General features: G+C 35.1%; 1 protein-coding gene across 3 annotated transcripts; it reads left to right on the top strand.

Annotated features, from left to right (window-relative positions):
- The first annotated feature begins 434 nt into the window (after positions 1-434).
- On the top strand, positions 435-13,419 carry LOC132177768 (Protein phosphatase 2C family protein). Of its 3 annotated transcripts, XM_059590215.2 has the most exons (10): positions 435-809; positions 1,112-1,713; positions 3,732-3,862; positions 6,091-6,157; positions 6,886-6,973; positions 9,012-9,181; positions 11,032-11,175; positions 11,463-11,591; positions 11,999-12,174; positions 13,053-13,419. In XM_059590215.2, exons 1-10 carry the CDS (start codon positions 584-586, stop codon positions 13,099-13,101), a joined length of 1,782 nt encoding a protein of 593 aa, XP_059446198.2. In that variant the 5' UTR covers positions 435-583; the 3' UTR covers positions 13,102-13,419. The 3 variants fall into 3 exon arrangements, with proteins under 3 accessions (XP_059446198.2, XP_088371938.1, XP_059446199.2); XM_088515812.1 differs by lacking the exon at positions 13,053-13,419 and having other exon boundaries at positions 11,999-12,178; XM_059590216.2 differs by lacking the exons at positions 11,999-12,174; positions 13,053-13,419 and having other exon boundaries at positions 11,408-11,556.
- Positions 13,420-23,652: the final 10,233 nt, after the last annotated feature.

Genomic DNA, 23,652 nt, shown 5'->3' with positions numbered 1-23,652 from the left:
ATGCATATGGAGATCAAAATGAGTGTTTATTAAATGAGTTATGGAGGTCGAATCAGGTCAACTCGAAATAGGATTCTCTCTAGTCTAAAATGGACTAGAGAATATTTAGTTCATGGCTATGATTTTTCAAAGAGCCACAAATGAGATACTTGTCCTACTAACAAAAATTAATAATAAAATATTATTTTATATTAAAAAAAATATAAAATAATAAGGGTGATTGGCCATCGATCTTTATCATAGTGGGTAGCCGTGAAATAATACTTTATTATTATTATTATTTTTTTTTTTAGTGGGATACGTTCTAATAAAATAACCAAGTTTAATCTCTATCTTTTTGGTCGAAAAAAAACAAAATTAAAAAGTAAGCTGAAGCACGTATGATGTTCCAGTCTTCCCTTATCCATCCATATGTTCCTTTCTAGTTTCTCGAACACGTGACGTCCATCTCCACTGTCTCTCTCTCTCTCTTTCTCTCACAAACAAAGGACAAAGCGAAAGGAGACGATCGATCAAAACACCAGCACTCCCAGAAAGCTCCATAAATCCAAGCAAAGAAGAAATGCGTGAATAAATCTCCGAAATGGCTCATCTGCTATTCTTCTCACGCTCTCCCACACCGTCGTCTTTGAGCTTCTCCGCCTTCTTCCACATATCCTCTAAACCTTTCCACACACTCGGGATTTCTTCTTCTACTACTTCTCCAATTCGAGCTCCGAAGAGAAGGCCAAGGCACCCCCTGATGCTTACCAATCCTGTCTCACCGTCCGCCTCTTCGTCCTCGGATTTCGACCTTCTTTCCACAACCGGTATGCCATTCAAGTCTCTGATTCTTGTGGGTATGGTTCTGGATTTCTGTTTGGTAACTGAGAAAAGGAAGGAAGATATTCATCCAAAAAAAGAAAAGGAAGAAAGATAAAGTTTCTCTTCCAGAAAATTCAACCACAGTGGTTGCCTTCCTCTAAGGCTACTACATAATAATGATACCCAATTTTTCCGTTTTCTTTATTTTTCCTCACTTTTCTCAGCTTCCAGACGGAAAGTCAGAAATTTGTTTTCGTTGTCTTTTCTTCACTTTCTTGTTGTTGCCACATTTGGTGGGGTTTGGCAGAGTGTTCTGATGGCAGTGTGGTTTTCCGGTTTGGAAATGCGAGTGAGGTCGAAACAATTGATGAAAAAGAGACCATTAACAAGGACTTTGAACATAATTTATGTGAAGAAATTGAATCTTGTGCGGAGAGAGGACAAATAAGTGATTCAGCTGAATGCAGAGAGGATGGTGGGGTTCTTGAAACCAATGTGCATATACAGGAAGATTGTGTTGAAGATGATAAAAATATAACTAAGAGTGCAAGATTAGTTTCCGACGATATAAACATGGGAAACCCTAAAATCAATTGCGAGAATGAAGTTTACACATTCAGTATTTCTTTGAGTTCGGACTCCATTGAAGTATCTGGTACTTGTGCTTCTGAAAGAAGTAGCACAGAGAATGCTGATATTGGGGTTGCTTATCTCTCTAAGGCTGACAAGGAGCCTAGAGTGGATACAATGATGAATTACGTGACTGGTGAAAAAAGTAATGACGGCGATGTGACTGAAGTAATGCATGTGCCCACTCCATTGGAGGCCAGACCAGTTCTCAATGAGGAGACAAGCCATAGCACAGTGAATGAATCTGTTGATGCAGATAAAATTGAAAACTCGACCGTGGTAAGTCCTGATCTACCTTTCTTTTATGTGGTGAGCTTTATCCTTTGTTTGGCTGTTATCGACTATTAGCAACTCGTTTCATCATTATGCTTATTATAGTTGTAGAAGATGATATCAACTATCATCTGAAGCGATATTTCAACCATTCCTCTCTCTCTGTTTGTCTGTCTGGCTGTCTCTCTGTTCAATTATCAAGGGAATTGATAAATTTTTATTGAAATAAGGCTAGCAATGGGAACTTTGTGATATCTGACTACCCCTTCCTCCTTTTGCTGTTACTTCTATGTGAAGAAGCAATAGTACTTTCTGTCATTGATAGGGATACGATAAGGTTAAGTTGGAATGTAGTTACATTCCAACTAAACCTTATCGTATCCCTATCAGTTCTGTCTCGTAAGTTGTCAATATTGTCTCTTATTACTTGACCCGAATTGGCTTTGTTCTCTTAAGTTTTATTTTTTTGGCACCTCAGATGTTGTAAGTTATGTCATTTAGCATAAAATATTGGTAATTAATAGCTTATAATCCTTTTGTAAAGCTAAGACTTTGTATGACCAGCAAGCTCCTTCCTTGCCTCCTTGCTCGTCAATCTTCTTCAAATGTCTTCTCTTACCGACCTATTGGTAGACTTCTTTACGGTTAATGGTTGTATTTGGTGGGGTTTAAAAAAAAAACAAAACAAAATGGTTTGATCAAAACAAAATGAATTATTGTTTTTACTAAACAGTTATGGATGACATGAGAATTAAACATTTTTTTTTTTTTTATCATTTTAAACTTTTGACAAAATTGGTGATTAACATGGTATTAGAACAATTTATATCAATTTAAACTTTTGAAACAATTGGTGATTTAATATGATATCAGAATAGTGATCTTGAGTATGAACTTTAGGGCCCTGTTTGAGATTGCGTTTGAGAGGCCTAAAAATGCTTTTAACACTCAAAAAGTCCGTTTGAAGAAAAAATAACTTCACACTATATTATTGAGTTCAAACTCTAACTTCACACTATACCTATATTGCAGTTAAGTATTTTTTGTGTTGTACCCCATTTATTGAGGAGGAGTTTAGACCCACGCATAAAAAGGAGTGTTAGAATATTAATTAAATGGTTAAATTCATTATTTCCAATAAGTTTAAGCATTTGGCATAATTAGTGATTAAATTTATCATTTTCTATACCTACCCTAATACTTGATTACAGACCATATATACCTTGTACTTGCACATAAAATAATATTTCTCATTTATTTAGTATACATGCTAAATATTTCCTGATATATGTCAAATACAATGTGGATACATTTTAGGATAGACTTGAAATTAAAGTTTAATTTTCATAACAGAAAAGAGATATTGGACTGTTATTTATAATTTTTCAAGAATGAAACATTATGAACACAGAATTTAAAATATTATTTATAAAGCTTCTGTGGAGTCAAATTAAAGGAAAAAAAAGAAAAAGAAAGTTGATTTTTACCAAAGGAGGTCTAAAACAGTTCTTATTCAGAATTTGCTTCTCTTCCCTAAACTTTCTTCTTATCACTCTTTCGCTTCTCTTTCCAAAGACCTTGAGTCATACTCTTTCGTGATTTTCTTTGCTTTTAAGCATGCTTGAAGTATTTTGATACATGCTATTCTTGTTTTGAAATGAAACTTAATATAATCAATAAACATTTACATTTATATATGTATTATTTTATTCTTATCCTTAAAGTATGGTTTTGCATCCTATGTTTTTATAGGGTGTTGTATCAATGTATTCACGTTGTATCGCATCCGTACCTTATATGTATGTCAGATTTTCTATATAATTCCATTTTCTCCTAATTGCATGATGCTGTCAACAATTGTTTTTTGTACTTTGTTTAGTCCTTCATCTGGTTTTTAAATTGATATTATCTGCCCGTTTGCTTCATTTAGAGCCTACTGTGTTTGCTGTAATCGGCAATTTGCTCATTAAGCTTGTAATATTGCAAAACTAAAGCAATTTTGTACTTTTCTCATATATATACAGTTAGATGACAGTGCCCCTTCCTTGAATTGGAAGGAAGAATTCACTGTGCGTGATACACATGGAAGCAGTGCTGCTAGATTAACAAGTCTCAAAGCAGTGGAATTGCGTCCCATTGCGAGTAGTACTACTGGGTATGCTACTTTTCGCTCTCTCTTAACCTCCCAAATGTAAATTTACTTTGTTAAAAATTTGGTGCAAGTGTGTGGTCTGGATGACTTCATTTGCCATAGGGCATCTAGAGTTTTATAGAAGTCACTAGGGTGGAATGGTGCACCTATCTTTACAGTATACCATCTGCCTCTGCTTTATACCAAGTCTGGTATGGTGGTAATGCTTTCAATATATGCACAATCAGTTGATGCATCTTTGATAGTTCCCATGTGTTGATGTAACCAGAATTCTGTTGGTTATTTGTTGTATACCTCTCTCCGTCTCAAAATAACTTGCAAAGACTATCCACCGGAGATCCAGCCATTAAGCACAGACCCATGTCTTGATTCTAAATGAGACAATTATTAATAAAAGGTGGAAAGTTTAATTAACTTCATTAAAAGCCCTATTCTTCTAACTTAGAGGTGGACATAACTTTCAATAAGAATTTTTTTTTTTTAAAAAAGAGAGGAAAATGTCAAAATACATGTTTCCACTTGTTTTTTTTGATAGGTAATCATGTGCATTTTATAAGAAGCATGAGGCGCCCTTAAGTACATCGGAAGTATACTCAAGGACACCAAGCGCAAAAAACAAAAGCAAGAAAAACAAAGGAAAACCCAAAACCCACAAAGCAACCCAAAAGACACACGGAACCCAAAACCCAAAAACCAACAATCCCTACACCCTCTTGCCTTTACCACGGCTAGACCCCTAATAATTAATAGAACTCTCCAAGTTCCTCAATTTCCTCTTTCCTTTTAGCTTAGAAGCACAAACCACCTTTGATGGTATGGGAGATGGCTCACTAGACAAACCTGCCAAAACCTGGGAAAAAGACCAAACTTCTGAAGAAAACAGAGAGAGAGCAACAACTTCATCAACACCACTCATGTGAACTTGAGGAGAGTCCTCAAAACGAGACGTCGAGGGAAAAATCGTATCCTCGGACCCCTACGAGACCCAATCCAAGGGCCTGGCAGGGGGAAAATCTCCCAAGAGGTACGGATATTCTTCTCCCTCCTCATCCCAAAAATTGTCTTCCTCGCCTTCCCACACAACCAGCTCTGAAGACGTACCCAATTCCCTATCTTTCTTATCATCCAAGCCCAACTCTGCCGGCGAGGGTTGGGCTAGAGCAACAACAGAACTTGGCTTAAGAAAAACCTCGCTGGAGAAGACCCCTTATGCCAAAATCAGAACTCACCAAAATGTGAGCATCCTCTGGCTTGATCTGGGCTAAAGCCTTGACAGACTGCGAACATTGGACCCCCGGCCTCCATCGCCACATGACACGCTGAAGAGAACACCAGAAAACCAGAAGGCTCAAATGCCGAATATAACCCACTTATTGAAAGTAGACATTTATTTTTGGGTTTTCTTTAAGAGGAACGCAAGACATTTAACTAGGTATTGAGTGAGGATATGATTGCATTATTCTCTTTACTCTATGTTTACTAAATAAAATTAGATAATGTTAATAAATGCTTCTATATTATTGTTATTCATGTTTTCTACTTTTTCATCCTAGAAAAGTTGGTTGTCTACCAATTTTAATTATTAACCTTTTTCTTCTTGGAAAAGTAAATTGAGTGCTGGCACTGCTACTAGGGTACTACAGCTTTACTATAAGTCTCTTACAAATTGATGTCACACTTCATGTATCAATTACCACGTGAGTTACTAAACAATTAAATTTAGGTGTAAAATTTTGTTGCTTAATTTTTTTTCATCATTAAGATACTGCCACGTAAGTTTGTAAGAGGATCGTAGTAAAAGCTATAATATTCCAAGTATTTTCCTTGAATTTTTTATGCTGTAATGATGACTTTAGAAAATTATAGATACATACATACATGTGTGTGTGATAGCTTTATTATTACCTCATGTGGTTAAGCGTAAAACATGAAACTTCCTTAAAATTTAGTTTGTAATGCTAAATCTTGTTGTAGTCCCGCTCAAAGTAGAAAAGCCAACATGTAAGATGCTCTTGAGCTTTTAGCCAACTAAAGTGCCATGTCAGTCATCATTTTTACACCATATCATTTACTATCTCCTCGCCATTTTATGAGAGAATAAAAGAAGAAAAAAATGAAAACAAAATACAAAAGCGGTTCATTTGTGAAAAGAACTGAATAAATGAATAATAAAATCAAATATTGTCCATCTACTATTTTGTTCCTCATGTTTGTTTATTATATATTCACAGGGAGAAAATCTCCACAGAAGGATTATTCCTATACAATGGTGCTGCTTTATTGCCACATCCATCTAAGGTATCTTCTTAATTACCTTGTTTTATAGAGGGAGAGCCAAAACCCTTCCAGGTCGGAACTCTTCCTCCATTCCTTCCACCATTTCACAATTTTTCTTTGTATTGATTTTTTTTAACAAGTAATTGGCCCCAAGGTGGTGGTGGAGGGAACAATTTTTCTTTGTTTTATTATGTACAGCATGGGGTAAAATCAAAAAATTGATGGCAAAATTGTGGTTCCCCTTCCCTTCATTCTTCAACTAAACAACCAGTGGAAGAGGTGGACTCCTCTTCCTCCTTCATCCTTCCTCTCTCCATTGTCTTTTCTGTCTCTTCTATCAAACATTGGTTTAGTCTGGGCCATTAGATTTTATACGGTAAATACCTGTGCAGGGGCTTTAATGTTTTTAGGCTGAGCAATTCTTTTTAAATTTGTATTTAGTAGAACACACTAGAGCAGCTTTTGTGTTGATGTGACTTTTACAAGTTTTATCTTGCCTATGCTCAAGTTGCAAGAGCATAGTTTGGTTCAGGCGTGCATAGCGATGGGGACCCCTATTGGTGTGATTGGTCTTCAATGTATTCAGTGTTTTTAGTAAGAAAAAAACTTACTATAAAAGAATTTGAATTTCAGTATCCTTCCATTTTAGAGGTCAATAAAAGGTCTTGGGCTACTTTAATATTTGTTCATGTGGTTTTGGCTTTAATTTGAGCATTAAAGATCAGTAATTCAGAAATAATAATTGCCAGGCATTGACAGGTGGAGAGGATGCTTATTTTGTTGCTTGCCAGAACTGGCTAGGTGTGGCTGATGGAGTTGGCCAGTGGTCACTGGAAGGTATTCATTTCATGATATGTACTTTTGTATTAGGCATCTAAGCTTATCTTCTTTCTCTCTTGTATTTACCACTAAAGAAGAGGCTGAATATTGATTTCTTTCATTTTTTTTAATCCTTTTTGTAAGTCCATGTTAGATACTTCACTACGACTGAACTATGACATAACAAATCTTACTCCCCCTAGGTGACCATCTCCATTTAATTTCACTCCATTTATTTTCATCTCTCTTGCACACAAAAATTGCATACTGAAAAATATTGTAGTAAAACTTTTATCGCGGCTTTTACTTGATTACTACTACGTACTTTTCTTTATTATTTTTTGGCCTTGCCTTCTATTACTTATTCTTGCCTTGAGTATATGCGACGACCAACTTATACTGAAACTTATCAGTTGCCGATGCTAACCAAAGTCTATAAACCATCTGAGAATTCTATCAAAAAATCCTACAATTATTTGTTAGGAAGAGAATCCTTAATTACGTAAAACCCCCTGAGCCCTTTTCTGCCCAAACAAGAGAGGGAGAGAGATGTACCTTCAAACATTGCTTACTTGAGAAAATGAAATATCACGTGCTTCCATTTGTTATGTCTAGAATTTGCAGTGGTTTTAAAGGTAAACCTCAGCCAACTAATTATATGAAGTTGGTAAAGTAACCTTTTTTTTTCTCTCTTTATAGTACAAGTGGAAATAGCTGGTTCGTCAGTTGAAAACTAGTGAGTAGAATATTCTCAATATCACTACCTCATTTTGTGAAAGTCATCACTTTTTCTTCTTCTCTGCCTCATTTGAGGTAAAATATAGTGTGCCTATTATTGTATTTATGTGAAGCACTCATATTGGGAAATATGTTATACCTCATACATATACAGGTCTTTGTCTTTACATGTACATTACTTAAGTCCTTTTAATCAGTCTCTAATATGTCATGAAGGACCCACATTGTCATCCTTCAAATTCCGAAGCATGTTGTGTACTATCAGAACCAGGGATGGAACCACGAATTTTAGTGTTGGGGGGAGGGGGAATTAATTTTTTTTGAGGGTTTTACCTATAAAAATATGTATTTTTGAGGGATTTTTTTTTTTTTTTTTTTTTTTGGGGGGGGGGGGGGGGGCTTTATAAGCTAGTTCCTCCCTCTTATCTCTTTGCCATGGATATCTCAACTAGATCAGTCCTCTACACAAGAATTTTCCAGAATCTTTTGCTGCTTTTACTGGCTGGAAAATTAATCTTACCCTCTGATTAAAGTGTACTATCAGAACCAGGGATGGAACCACGAATTTTAGTGTTGGGGGGAGGGGGAATTAATTTTTTTTGAGGGTTTTACCTATAAAAATATGTATTTTTGAGGGATTTTTTTTTTTTTTTTTTTTTTGGGGGGGGGGGGGGGGCTGTATAAGCTAGTTCCTCCCTCTTATCTCTTTGCCATGGATATCTCAACTAGATCAGTCCTCTACACAAGAATTTTCCAGAATCTTTTGCTGCTTTTACTGGCTGGAAAATTAATCTTACCCTCTGATTAAAGGCTAAAACCGTGCTGGTATTTGATCAAACAAAACAGCATTTGATTGAAGAAAAAAATATATTTGACAACTTTTTCCTGTGAAATTGACATCTTTCTCTTGACATACTCCTTCCATCTCAAATTATATTTCTTGGTGCTAAATGTTATGATTATCAATGAAAATGAATAAATAGAGTAATCTTTCCCGTCTTGGTTCAAATTGCAATACATAGGTTCCTCACCAGCACCACACCCTTGTGTATCACATTAAGAATTCCCAGCTTGGACTGGAACAAAGTTTCAGATTTCAGTGCATTAACCTCACAATCAACCTGGTCAAAAAATGTTGGCTAATATATGGAGATTGTGTGTGTGCATGCGTGTGCATTGCACATGAATCCTGATAGCTACCATAACTCCACAGCACTTTTTCAACCACCTAAGCCAAGGCCTAAAGGCTAAAATCTGTCTCAGATGATGCAAAATCTCTACTAAATCATTTACATTCTTCTTCTATCTTGTTCTTCAGGGATTAATGCTGGACTATATGCCCTGGAGCTGATGGAGAACTGCCAAAAGATTGTGTCAGATCCCAAAAGTGCTCCAGTGACCAAACCAGAAGAACTTCTTATCAGAAGTGCTACTGAATCACAATCTCCTGGATCATCTACTGTTTTGGTCGCTTACTTTGATGGTCAGGTATCGATTTCCCCATACTTTAATTTATGCCTATGTTATGATGAGTATCAGTAGATTTTAGATGAATTTTGCAATTTATTATCTCTTTGAGGATCTAAACATAGATATGCTTGTTAAATCTTACTAGAGATCCTCTCCCAATGTAGAGAATATAATGTGTTTGTTTGTCAGCCCGAATACAGTGATAAAACCTATTTTCTTTCTTTGGCTAACTAACGAAAATTTATTAAAAGAGATGCCAAAAGAATATGTGGGCACGATCCTTTTATAAGGAAAAAAAAAGTGGGGAAAAAAGGACAGAGCGATCAGCGTCTGAAATTGGTGGTATGAATTAAACCCATAAAGGACCTGCAGTTTACAAAGGATGATGAAATTTGAAACAAAAAAGAAAAGTATCTTTGAGGGAAGCATATTGAGTTTTCTTTTTTGACAACGAAGAACCCCTTCAAAGCAGAGGGCCACTTTGTGTACCTACTCCAATCGGGTAAATCTTGGATCCGTGCAAAGCTTTCCTTCTACACGGATCGGGTAATACTTCGACTTCACTGGTGGGTTGGCCTCAAGAAATTGTTTGCATTCAAGGGAATTCGAACTTTAGATCTGATGGAAATGCCACCAAGACCAATGTCCTTACCACTTGACCCAACCCCTTTGGGTTTAGCATAATGAGTTTTATGTTGAGCTTTATTAGAGCATCCTACCCAAAAGGTTAAGCTGGTAGGTGGAGAGGTCCAACAAGTGCATGTACCCATAATTAAGCACACACCTAAACAATGTGGATTCCTTAACATCCACTCCTAAGTCTAGACCCCAACAGAACTTGAAACCAAGACAAATAGGTGCGATGAACAAGCCAAACAAAGACAAATGAGTCCAATAATCCATCCAAAACTGAAACAAAGACTAACTAGCCTGATACATGGATTCCAAGAGCAAACAAATTGGGCTCAGTACCATTACGAGTATCCAACTCGAAAGCTTAAGCTAGTTGGTGAAGTCCAACAAGCAGATTTACCCATAATCAAGCACACATCAATCCAATGTGGGATTCCTTAACAAGCTCCACATCATGAAAGTTCCTACTATGAATCTCTACTTATGCTCCACAGGATACAAGCTGGAACTACTTCCCATGCCATAGCATTCCTTCCACCCTCAATTCTACCATTCTAACAAGCCATCACCTGTACCACCGAGCTTGCATGTGCAATAAAGATAGAACCAAATCCCAGAGTTTACCCTTCGCAAGATTGCAGTGTCACAGTAAATAATCAATAGTTTCACAAGCCTTCTTATACATAATATACCTCCCAACAATGAAGGTTTTCCTCTTCACCTGGTTCCCCTCTATAAGGATACCACCAACGGTGGCATTCCAAACCAAGAAAGACATCGCAAGGAAGATGAACTCTCCATTTACCCTTCCACAGGAAACAACTTCCCCCTAAACCAAACAAAATTTTGTAAATGGATTTAAACTCAAACTATGATCTCTATTCGGTCTCCAATGCTTAGAAATGAGAAAAAACATCATGAAACTTTGCATAGAAACACTCTCTATATAAAAGCACATCATGAATAGTAAGCTGTTACTAGAGGAGATCATTAACTAATGCAAATATAATAGGATGCCATTGTTTAGTTTGTCTTATAGAGCCATTAAGGTATCGGTTTATTTGCCAGGATAAGGGAAGCTTCTGGTTGTTGTGAAAGTAAATTTTATTTTATTGGTGATGGGGATTTTTTTCCTTATTTCCATTGTTTTTAGAGTTAGGTAACATTTATAATTTAATGCTTCATGAAATCTTTTTGCATGGCTGTAAATCAACTAGTACAATCTGAATTTATAGGTTCTCCAAGCGGCCAATATTGGGGACTCAGGATTTATGGTAATAAGAAATGGAGCTGTCTTTAAGAGATCGTCTGCCACGGTTCACGACTTCAATTTCCAGATACTGATTGAGAGAGATGACGATCCCTCAGAACTCATAGAGGTACATTGGATCAAAGTCTGGTAGTCCAACCAAGCCTTCTAAATTGTGTACGCATAATGTTTTACAAATCCATTAGAAGTATAAATGAATTAATGCACTATTACTTCAGTATATTATCCCAACTCTTCACGAAATTGTGTTTTACTTGTGCATTTCTAAGCACAAGTTGAAGGGTTCAAAAGTTATGATAGAACAAGAGAGACGATTGCTGAAATGTATGTTTATGTTTCAGGGATACACAATTGATTTATATGAAGGAGTTTTGGTATAAAACATGTCTGTTTCAGGGGTACAAAATTGATTTGTATGAGGGAGACGTGATTATCACTGCAACTGATGGCCTTTTTGACAACTTGTATGAGCAAGAGATAGCTTCCGTTATATCCAAGTCATTGAAAGACAATTTGAAACCTCAGGTGCGCATTATCAACACCATCTTATTTACATTTTCCATTCAAAAAATGGTAAAAGAAAAAAAAAAAAAAAGAACAGAAAAGAACGTAAAAAGGAATTGATAAACATCAGTTTCAGCTGGCATGCCATATGCAGTGCACATAATGGTAGTTGTTACATTGCTGTTCTTTTTATAGTTTGTGCACTGGAGGTTCCCTATTTGCAGCAATTTCATTTCATAAAATATCAGACAACGCTCTCCTTGATGCTTGGCCATTCAAATTCTAATACAACTTAAGCACACTGATCTCTGAGGCTGGAATCTAAGCTCCAGCTTGACCTAATACAACCCATGCATGCAAACAAACATAGAGAGTTTAGGCCTTTGTTTATTGACAACCTTGCTAAGATGCTCATTCTTGCGGCTCAGGATATAGCAGAATACTTGGCCACGAGAGCACAAGAGGTGGGGCAATCAACATGTGCAAGGACTCCATTTGCAGATGCAGCCCAGGCAGCTGGGTGTGTGGGATATACTGGTGGCAAGATTGATGATGTAACAGTCATTGTGTCATTGGTACAAAAGAGATCCAGCTCTCACTCACAGTAAGTTTGCTTTAATTTGTATCATTTTTTAAAAAATAAAAAATAAAATTGCCAACATGCATATCTATTTAACATAAAGGAGTATAGATGGTGCTATTCACTTTAGCCGCTTGGTACAGTAAATCTTAATTATTGCATGAATGCTAAGAAGTTCAGATTTTGCTTCATTAGCAGACTGAGACTCTTTTTAGACCCTTTCAACTTTGGCCACTGTGGATTTTAAATTGGAAGGTCTATACATGGCACAATGTGCCTGTCTGACTTGTTTGGATTCCATAGATCTTCCCAACATTCCCCCCAGTCCTTTATCCCCATTGAGGGAGTTCTCTAGCTTTGCATGTTAACGTTCAAGTATTCCTCTGCCCATAGAAGTTCAAGAAACTGTATAGACATTTTGTTGGTTCAACAGTGAAATGTACTTTATATAAAATCCTATATAGACAGAACTTAAAAGTTCCCTTCAAATTTAACTTTGCATGTTTCAGTTGCCACGGGATTCTTCAGTTAAATACTTGGTGTCACCAAATGAAAATAAAATTTACTGCAACTATGCGTTGTTGGTGAGTAGAAACATTGCTAAAATTTAGGCAATAACTGTAACCTTTCCCTGTCTTCTATCACTGGTAAGGCTTGAATTTCTTATGAAAACACATTAGTTTGACTTTAGATCGCTGCTAATCAAATCTCTTAGCTTAAAGCTAGTGGTTGTCCATATATGCTTGGTCAAGTGTAATCATGGGTTTCTCTCTATCCTTATATATCTCACTGATTGACATTGTGAGTTCTCTATGTGGCCTTTCTGTTCCAATTTGGTTTGGTTAGGACCATATTAAAAGCTTTTTCTTGAATTTAAATAACCTTGTTTGTGTGACTAAAAGATTGCAAGTGAGAGAACGCAAGAATGACCATATTATAGAAGAAAGATGATAATTGAAGAGGTTTCCGAGGTGCCCATTGCAGACATGACCTGAGGTATTTGATCCAAGTCCAAAGGAGAATCAAAATCAATGGAAAAGAGTGGTGTTGATTGCGGGTTTCAGCTAGTTCAGCTGCCAAGGATTCTTGTTATGGTATGAGAGCTTTGGATTTCTGCCATACACCAGAAGAAGCTGGGATAAAGAGATGGTTAAGAGTTAAGGAATATATATATATATATATATATATATTCAGTTATCAATACATTTTGTATTATTGTTGATAAATTTGAAGACGTTTAATAAATGATAGATACAAATTTGAAGACGTTACATTAACATCTCATAAGGCTCCTAGGCCTCATACCATTTAGAGTGGGCCTAAAGAGAGTATTGCTACCGATTTGTTCTTGGAGATTTCTTCATCGGTTAGGTTGTGGAAGAGAGATAGAGAGAGAAAGAAGAAGATGAAGGGGAAGAAGAGCTTAAGAAGACCTACACCTCTAGCTAGGGGTGAAAAGGCGGTTAGTGGATTTTACTAACTATCTTTTCACCCTTGCCTCTAGCATTTTGCTATGGAGACTTCAACGCATGTCTTTGTCCTCCCTTAGCCAAATCAATTGGCAATAATTTGTTATCACTAATAGCGTGGTTGAGATTGCATTGAGAAATAAAGTTTTTAAAGCTAGAATGAGCTTTTAAAAAAAAACTTCATATTTAAGCTTTTATAAAAGTGTGTTTTGGCTTTTCTTTTTTAGAGTAAAAAAATTCAAAGAAGTACTTTTGGATTTTTTTAATTAAACATTCTTTTTGTTTGGCACAACTTTTTACGTCTTAAAAATATTTTTTTAAGCTTTTTAACATAGTCTCAAATAGGCTTTTAGCCAACCAAGATCGAAGATGCAGGCTTGGGCCTCAATTAGCCTTCAGAAGCTAATTGTATCCGCGTTATAGTTACTTGGAAAATATTGAGAGTGTGACTCAAAAAATAACTACTTCTCAGTCTTGTCTTAACGACCAGTGAGAGTGGAACCAGACATAACATTGTGTTATGACCTTAGCTTGCCAGTAAGCCATAATTTAGCACCTCACGTTGTTTGGACTGTAATTTGGCTCTACTCTTAGTTAGGGTTGTATTCTATCGGTGGACGTCACCTGACCGAAATCGAATCTCTATTAGTGGACACTTTCACAAAAGAAAGACAACAAATAATCATTTCAAGTACGATGTTATGATCAATTTCTCTAGGAATATGTTCATCAACTAAGTTTGACCGTGCAATCAATTATATCATCTGTTTTTGTATTATTTTTTCTCCTTTCCGCAAGTTCTAGTCTCATTGAGGCCATCAAGCAAAGAACAATCTTTATTGTTATATCAGAAGAAAAAAAAAAAAAAGAAAAAAAAAAGAAAAGAAAAGAAAAAGGGTTCATGTGTTTCTAGAGTTAATTTAGCAGAAAGAGTAGTGTCTTTAAATTGGGTTGGGACCCTTTACACACAGCACGCTCCACAGCAGTGGAGTCATCATCTTCATGTTACTATGCCTGATCATGAAGTTGTGAAGGAACCCCACATCGTTGACAATTAAAGAGAGTTTTCATGGGAAATTTTGGATTCGGATTGCCAAAAGGTGGCTTTGGCATGCAGTTTTCTTTGAAACTTTGACCAAACTTGACTTTCCAAAGAAGCCCATTATTGCTTTTGGGTCCACTCAATGGAAATTACATTTGGGATTCACAATAATGACGATTCCCATGCCTAGCAAAAGAAATAACAATAATATATAATAACATTAAAAAGAAAAAAGAATGAGAGAGAGGATATGCTGCCTGCATGGCTCATAATATTTGGAGTATTTTAATATATGCAGAACCAAGTTACCATAATCATTAGGAAAGATTCACTCGTTGAAAAGCTTAGTGGCCTTTATTCTCCCTTTCGAATTGGAATGCGCAAACCAAATATTCTAAAACTAAAATAAAATAATGTTTTTATGTTGGACAGGAAAGAAATTTCTTACAAATTTTCTCCAAACCTACTTTAATAGTTGATAAGCGTCAACATATATATTTGAAAATATTATTACCTCATTTAATTGATTCTTAGAAATTCTTTGTCACATTAATCAACGACCCATCACTTATTTTTTAATCATTAATTATTCTTTTTAAATATTTAAATTGTTCCATGTCATTAGAAAATTATCACATGATAGGGTTCATCATTCGAGTCGATGGTGTAAGGAAAGAAGACCATAATGAATATTTTTGTAGGAAGAAGAACAAACTTGACACTTCAAATTCTCAACGGACAAGTTAAAATTCTATTTTTTTTTTTTTTTGAATAAGTTAAAATTCTAATTAATAATATTTCAAGAACAAAACATATACTTTAAGCAAAAATAATGTGGTTAAAACATCAAATAAACTGCAAAGAATGAAGATAATTTATATCTTCTCCTCCTTAAAATTATATGGGACTTTTCTAAAGATACGTGTTTTAAAGAAATAAAATAAAGATGATAATATTTTTGAAATACCCTTGGGAGAGAATGAAAAGATGGGAACATGATCATTTTCAGTTCAAATGAATGAGAAAAGTAACCAGTTATTTATATTAAGAGGTATTATTGTTTTTTCACTTTTTGAGAGAAGAAAAATACACTTCCAATATAACTAACGGAATATTCTCAAGTTCAAATGAATTGAAAATGACCATAATTCGAAAAATTAGGGAGGGGTAGACAAAAGGGACAAAAATATCCTTCAACCCATTTAAAATAGTGATAAGTGTCTATAAACATTTAAAATGCACATTAAATTTAGTCTAAGTTAGTAAACTGCTATTAGGATTCGGATCCTCTTCGGTCCATAATAGATTGGAGGGTATCCAGTTTATGATTAGGATTTCTTTAGCGTCGCAAATGTGCCACGTGTCTTTCCAATAAAAAAAATAAAAAATATTAATTAATACTTAAAAAATAAATAAAAACTAAAATAATAATAATAAAAAAGATGGGTGGTCTAGCCGGTGGCCAACCCCAAGGGCCAAAATGAATATATATATATATATATATATATATATATATATATATATATATATATGGTTTGTGATTTGGGGGTGGTTCGGCTACCCCCAAATCACAATCCAATTTTTTTTTTTTTTTTTTTTTTTTTTTTTTTGGCCCTTAGGGGTGGCTCGGCCACCCCTAAGGGCCGGTTTGGGGTGGCCGAAATCACCCCATGGCCCTTGGGAGTGGCCGAACCACCCCCAAATCCCAACTATATATATATATATATATATATATATATATATATATATGTGTGTGGGTGGTTGACCATGGGGTGGCTAGCCACCCATCTTTTTTTTTTTCTTAATTTATTTTTTATTTTTATTATTTTTATTTTAGTATTTATTTATTTTTTAAGTATTAATTAATTAATTTTTATTTTATTTTTTTATTGGGAGGACATGTGGCACATTTGTGACTCTAGGATTTTTTTTAAGAAATCTCAACCATAAACTAGATACCCAGAGGATCCGGATTCACTTTTATTAATGACGTTAAGAATTTCATGTGGCTTTTAAATGCTTATAGACACTTGACATTATTTTAAATGAGTTGAATGATATTTTCCTCATACTCGTTTGGAAGAAATTTCAGTCTAGACAAAAGATGATGTTGCATTAATTTTTTCGGTGAAGGATATTAAATGAGGATAGATACATTTGCTTTTTATTTTTATTTTTTTAATTTTATTTTATGTGTTTTTTATTTTTTTGAGGTAAGGATAGATACTCTTCTTAGTCATGGAGCATACACATCTTAGTATGTCTAAACTGAAAAACGTAGCTATGATAGAGAGAGAATGAAAGATGAGGGAGGTGTAGGCATGAAATGAAAGCTGTATTTGATTCTGTTGGTTGAAGGATATTAAATGAGATATTAATTATTTTCTTAGTCACGAAAGTGTTGATACCGACATTTCTTCTTGGGATCAATTAAAACCCTAATCAATCTTGGAACTAGGAGTTTCATCTACATGAAGCAAAGTCATTGTCAAATTTATTGTGGTCTCATGGCATGCATGTTCCACTGCAAGTTTCACAATTACTAAAAGGCTTTTTTCTTAATTTTATTCTGACAACGTCATTAGAGCACCCAACATACTCTCTTATGGAGAATTTGGGTTCAGACTAAATGTTTAGTATATACTTAACCTTCAGGATTAAGTGTACAAAATAGATTAAGAGGCCTAAAAAAGAACCAAATTTAGTTAAGTCTTAAATAGTCACATAAAATCAAAACAAAACCCACAAAATCGAAAGCAGAAAACAAGAACAGGAACATGGGAAGGAGTTCACAGCCATAGATTCCTTCATCCAACCAACCACGAAGTTTCCTTTTTTCCTTTAGTTGCTTTGCTTCCTCCACGTTCTTGTATGAGAAAATCATGGATTTTACTAGTTTATTGCACCAAAGCTTAGTTTTTTTCGAGATGAGTCTATGAGATTTCTTGCTCAATTGGCCCCAGAAGTGAGAAACCAGTACACCTGTGACAATAAGTGCCGAGTAACATGTTTCTCTAGCTCTTTTGGGTAGATGAACCACTCAAATTATGCACCCATAATTTGGGGTTTCTGGATATGGTACGAAAGCATAAACATCAATATCTTCCTACACAAGTATTTAAACAATGAATAATAATAACCCTTTAATTTTGTGATGGATCTATGAAATAAATTTCTTGCTCATTTGAAAGGGAGAAGTTTTTTATTTTTTATTTTTTATTATTTATTATTTATTATTATTATTTTTTATTTTAGGTACAAACAAAGGGCTGGACAACCCAACAATAAGTCCCAAAGCAACCACATCAGTGTAAGTAAAAAAAATTAAAAGGGAATTGATCAAATAAATAACGTGGCCATATTGATTTTTGGCACAAAGATCAAGAACCATGCGTTAGAATATACGAAAAATATTATAATATTTTTCATATATTCTAACACCATGGCCACCAATTAAGGTAGTTTGACAAGGTGCACCAGAGATGGTGCAACCAAGAGGACTGCAACAGCACTCCCGAAGGAGAGCCACAGCAACAGAGAAGACACTGATGACCGTCGAATTAAAGCCAACGGAAGAAAAAACCAGCACGGAGTTCAAAGAACATCGCAAAACGATTTGCAACCAGCACTATAACTAGTGGTAAAGGCATCTAAAGCCCTAAAGCTACAACAAAAACAAAGAAACACAGGGAGATATTTTAGAATTTTATTAAATAAATCTGCCTTACTCCATAGCATGTGACCAACAGTGAAAAAAATATAAATGTACCTTCTTTGTTAGACGATGAGTTTGCCATCTCCCTACATCCTGTTGTGTCGTGTGTGTAGAGGGCATTATTCTCTCAACCCTAATTACTCTGATGACCTAATGAAGTCTAATGGGCTAACCTCATATATATATATATATATATATATATATATATATATATATAGTGAGAGTACATGGACGATGGGAAAAGGATTACAAATCAGATATTTGCGCAGTGGAATAATCAAATTCTCATGCCAAGAATCCTTTATGAAGAACATGTTGAAGAACAATTGCTATTTAAAATTAAATTGTAATAATGAAGAACACTTACTTGGATAGTTGGATATCAACGGCCACTCCTGGCTTTGAGAAAAAATATGTTTACTTCACCAAGAACATGTTCTTTCTTGTTTAAGAACATGAAGAACAAATTCTTCATTCTTTAAGAACATGAAGAAAAAATTATTTTTTTCTCAAAAACACCAAGAACAAGTTCTTCTTTTTTCAAGAATACGACGAATCTTAGGGATGAAGATACTTTTAGATTTTCTCACCAATGATTGATAATAACCAAAAAAATATTATTGGCTCAAATATATTCGTAACCATGTCTTCCTGACATTTATTACGCAACAATATTTTAATCATAATTAATTCCACTAAATAATTATGACTGTATTCCAATAAATATTTTTTATTATACAATTGATCACTTTGACTTACTTAACGTTGACTTATAATTCCTCCATGAAATATTTCGTAGCAGAATTAAAGGATACTACCACTTAATTCTTTACCTTTTTATCTTTGAGTCACTGATTTTACATTATTCTCATACTTGTGCAAAGCACATGCATATATTTTGATATGCCAACTAAAATGCTTCAGCCAAAGACTCTGAGAATCATATACATAAAATCTAAAACAATGAGAAAGTTCTTATCTCTTTGTTCTCCAACAAAGGATTTGGATTCCCTCTTGGAAAATGCTTTCCCACAATGTTTCATTTGATTACCCAATGTATTGAGGTTATTTCGACCGATAATAGGTCTCACTCTTGGATATGTCAAAGCAATCTACATGAAACATCTGAGTCCACAATTCTCTCAAAATTTAGAATCAAAGTCGTAAGTAGTCTTTTAAGGAGCTATTGTCTATTTCTAATAGACAGTATGTTTATGAAAGAACAACTCTGTGGTCTGTTCAGTGCCTTAGGATCTCAGCACACTACACATCAATCTCAAAGTCACCGCTTCACTTGATCAAGGTAGATCACCAAGATTTGATGTATAACAGTCTTGTTCAAAATGGAATGCCTAGTTCCATTTACCGACAGCTAAATTTATACATTTAAAGATACAAGGATTATGGACTAAGACCTTGTGTGATAACCATGTTTTTTACACCCATAGCCATATTCAATGTAATCTTAGGACCTTTCACATGCATAATAAATATGATGAACTTGGTAATAAGCATGTAAAAGACATTTTATATGTTATATGCTCAAATCATTTAATCAGTGAATATAACTTATATTTATTACAAACATTTGAATATCAACACAGATATAAAATCATTGGGATTCAGAGCACAGTCCTAACAATGGCTTCCTCAAGTGCTTATAAAATTGGTTTAGTCCATTATGGACCCAAAAATTAAAATGACTATGTCAGTCCACCAAAAAGTGAAATAAAATACAACAATCTCCACTTGGACTGCATAAGTCATTTAACTACCAAGTAAACACAAATAAGCATCCCAAAATACAATCTGATCCAAATGTGTTTGCAACTAGAAGTTAAGAACACATCGATAGGATGTATCACATATAACAAGTATTTATAATCACGTGATCTATAAAAATAGAATGCAAGTATAGCACACAACTAGCACAAATAGTGATCACTCCATATTTATTTGAAGCCCATCAAGACTAACACACAATGTCTTGTATCATAACACAAATAATGCAACAATCAATATCACAAAACAGTACATGGCAACGCAAATGACTCACGATACACACAAACCATATAACTCTCAGTAACTCAATAAAACAGAAGACTCCAACAACCCCATATGAGTCACATGCTTTTGAAACACTATAGGAGCCAACCCCTTAGTTAGTGGATCTGCTAACATATGTTCTGTGGGAATATGTACAACACAAATGTGAGACTCATCTACTTTCTCTCTAACAAGCAAGTATCTTATATCAATATGCTTGGATCGCGAAAAGCTTATAGTGTTACGAGTGAAAGAAACTATTGTAGAATTATCACAAATATCTTCAGCGGCTTTGCAATGGTATCCACAGCAACCAACCCTGAGGTAAAATTCCGTAGCCATATAGTCTAACATGTAGCTTGGTACCAAGCTATGTATTCTGCCTCCATAATTGAGGAAGTTGTAAGTGTCTGTTTGACACTTTTCCATAAAACAGCTCCCCCTACCATCATAAAAATATATCTAGAAGTAGATTTCCTATCATTTGAACAACTTGCAAAATCGGCATCTAAATATCCAACTACATCAAGAATGTTGGATCGCCGACCGATATGTCAGCATAAAATTTTTAGTGGCCTGCAAGTACCTTAGTACTTTCTTTACAACTATCCAGTGACTTAAACCTGGATCATTCAAGTATCTTCTAAGCACACTTACAACATAAGCAATATTAGGTCGTGTACATACTTGAGTATACATGAGACTACCCACAACTGATGCATATGGAATAAATTGAATATGAGTTCTTTCATTATCATTATGGGGACATTGAGACCTAGAAAATGTATCACCCTTCACACTTGGTGTCTTTCTAGGAGATCAAGACTGCATATGAAACCTATTTAATACTTGATCAATGTAGGTTTTCTCAGACAATGCAAGAACACCATTAATCCTATCACGAAGAATTTGTATACCCTAGACATAAGAGGCCTCATCAAGGTCTTTAATATCAAAATGAGAGGACAACATACGCTTAGTTTCAAGCAAGAGCCCATTGTCGTTTGTTGGAAGCAATATATCATTGACATAGAGCATAAGAAAGATGTATCTGGTCCCACTAATCCTCAAATATATGCATTGATAACATTTTCCTTAAAACCACAAGCGGTGACAATTTCATCAAATTTCAAGTACTATTGCCATGAAGCTTGTATAAGCCTATAAATGGATCTTTTAAGCTTGCCCACCATATGTTCCTTTCTAGTCACCTGAAAACCGTCTGGTTGCTCTACATACACATCTTTAGATAGATGCACATTAAAAAAAGTTGTTTTAACATCCATTTGATGTAGCTCCAAGTCAAAATGAGCTACTAATGCCATGATTATCCGAAAAGAGTCCTTGGTAGAAACATGTGAAAATGTGTCTTTATAGTCAATCCCCTCTCTCTGCTTAAATCCCTTGTCCACAAGTCTAGCCTTGTACCTCTCTACTTTGCCTTTGGAATCATGTTTGGTCTTGAAAATCAATTTGTAACCAATTGGTCTGCAACCACTTGGCAATTCAACCAACTCCCAAACATCATTTTGATGCATGGACTCCATCTTATCATGCATAGCTTCTATCCAATGCGAAGATTGTGGACGATCAATAGCCTTCTAGAAAGTAATTGGATCAATAGACAATCCAACACTAAACTCATGCTCTTGCAAATAGCTACATAGTCATCAGAAACTGCAGGCCTACGTGTCCTCTAGGATCTCCTCAAACGAACATCATCATTCGTCCCCTCATCAATATTGGGTTTAGTGTTAATAACATTTTCTTGAACAATAACAGGAGATTGCCCTATAGGTGGAGGTACATACACCGATGGTGAAATAAGATGCACTAGGACAACAACACGCTCCTCCTTGAATGAGATCTCACGAGGTGTGGAAATTCCACTCTGAATATCATCTTCAAAATAAATGGCACGATTTGACTCAATGATTCTAGTCATATGAGAAGGGCAATAAAATCTGTAACCCCTTGAGCCAACAAAGTAACCTACAAAATCTCTAGAAATAGTCTTATAATCAAGTTTCTTTAAACGTGAATTATGAAGTCTCACTTCCGCCCTACAACCCCAAACATGAAAATGATGTAAACTAGGCCTTTTCCTAGACCACAACTCATAAGGATTTTTATGAACCGACTTGATGGGTACTTGATTCAAAATGTATGTTGCAGTTTTCAAAGCTTCTCCCCATAAGAACTCTAGTAGGCATGAGTGACTAAGAATACATCGCACTATATCCATCAGAGTACGATTTCTCCTTTCTACAACCCCATTTTGCTAAGGAGTTCCATGCATTGCATATTGTGCTTCAATCTTGCATGATTCAAGAAACCTTGCAAAAGGACTTGCATTTTGCTTAGTTTCATCATATCTCCCATAATACTCAACACCTCTATCTGATCTTACAACTTTAATATTCTTGTTATGCTAGAGTTCAACAGCCCTAAAATTTTTAAAGGCTTTTAAAGATTCTGACTTTTCATGAATGAGCTCAATGCAACCATAACGTGAATAATCATCAATAAAGGTTATGAAGTACCTATAATTTCCCGAAGCCGCAGGAGTAATGGGACCATATATATATATATATATATATATATATATATATATATTAATTCTAAGACGTTGTCACTTCCCCCATCCTTTTGTCTTCTGGTTTTAGGAATAAGCTTCCCTTTAACATAATCAAGACAAGTATCAAAATCAGATAAATCTAGATTAACGAGAATACCATCTTTAATCAACCTTTCGATTCTTGGCATAGAAATGTGACCTAATCATTTGTGCCATAACATAGAGGATATTTCATTGGCCCTACTACACTTGGAACCAACTATAGTACTTACAATATGAGTACTAGGAGAAGAATAAGATAAAGAAGGCATCAAGTCAATCCTGTATAAACCATCATATAATATACCAGAACAAACCATAATAGAATCACAATGAATAGTAACCATTCCATTTCCAATCTCAAAAGTATATCCACATTTGTCCAAAAGAGAAATAGAGATAAGATTCCTCCTAATAGAAGGTACAAAAGCAGTTCCTTTTTAATCCAAAAAATGCCCAGAGGCCAATTGAAGTTTTGCAGCTCCAATGTATTCAACTTTGACATTCACACCGTTTCCCATGTTCACCATCAACTCCCCATCACTTGGCCTTCTGGAGCTTTGTAATTCCTGCAAGGAATTTGTAACATGAACATTTACACCAGTATCTAACT

This window comes from Corylus avellana, chromosome 4, assembly GCF_965113065.1.
Source record: "Corylus avellana chromosome 4, dhCorAvel1.hap1.2, whole genome shotgun sequence".
NCBI classification, from domain to species: domain Eukaryota; kingdom Viridiplantae; phylum Streptophyta; class Magnoliopsida; order Fagales; family Betulaceae; genus Corylus; species Corylus avellana.
This window is presented reverse-complemented; position numbering and strand designations above follow the sequence as displayed.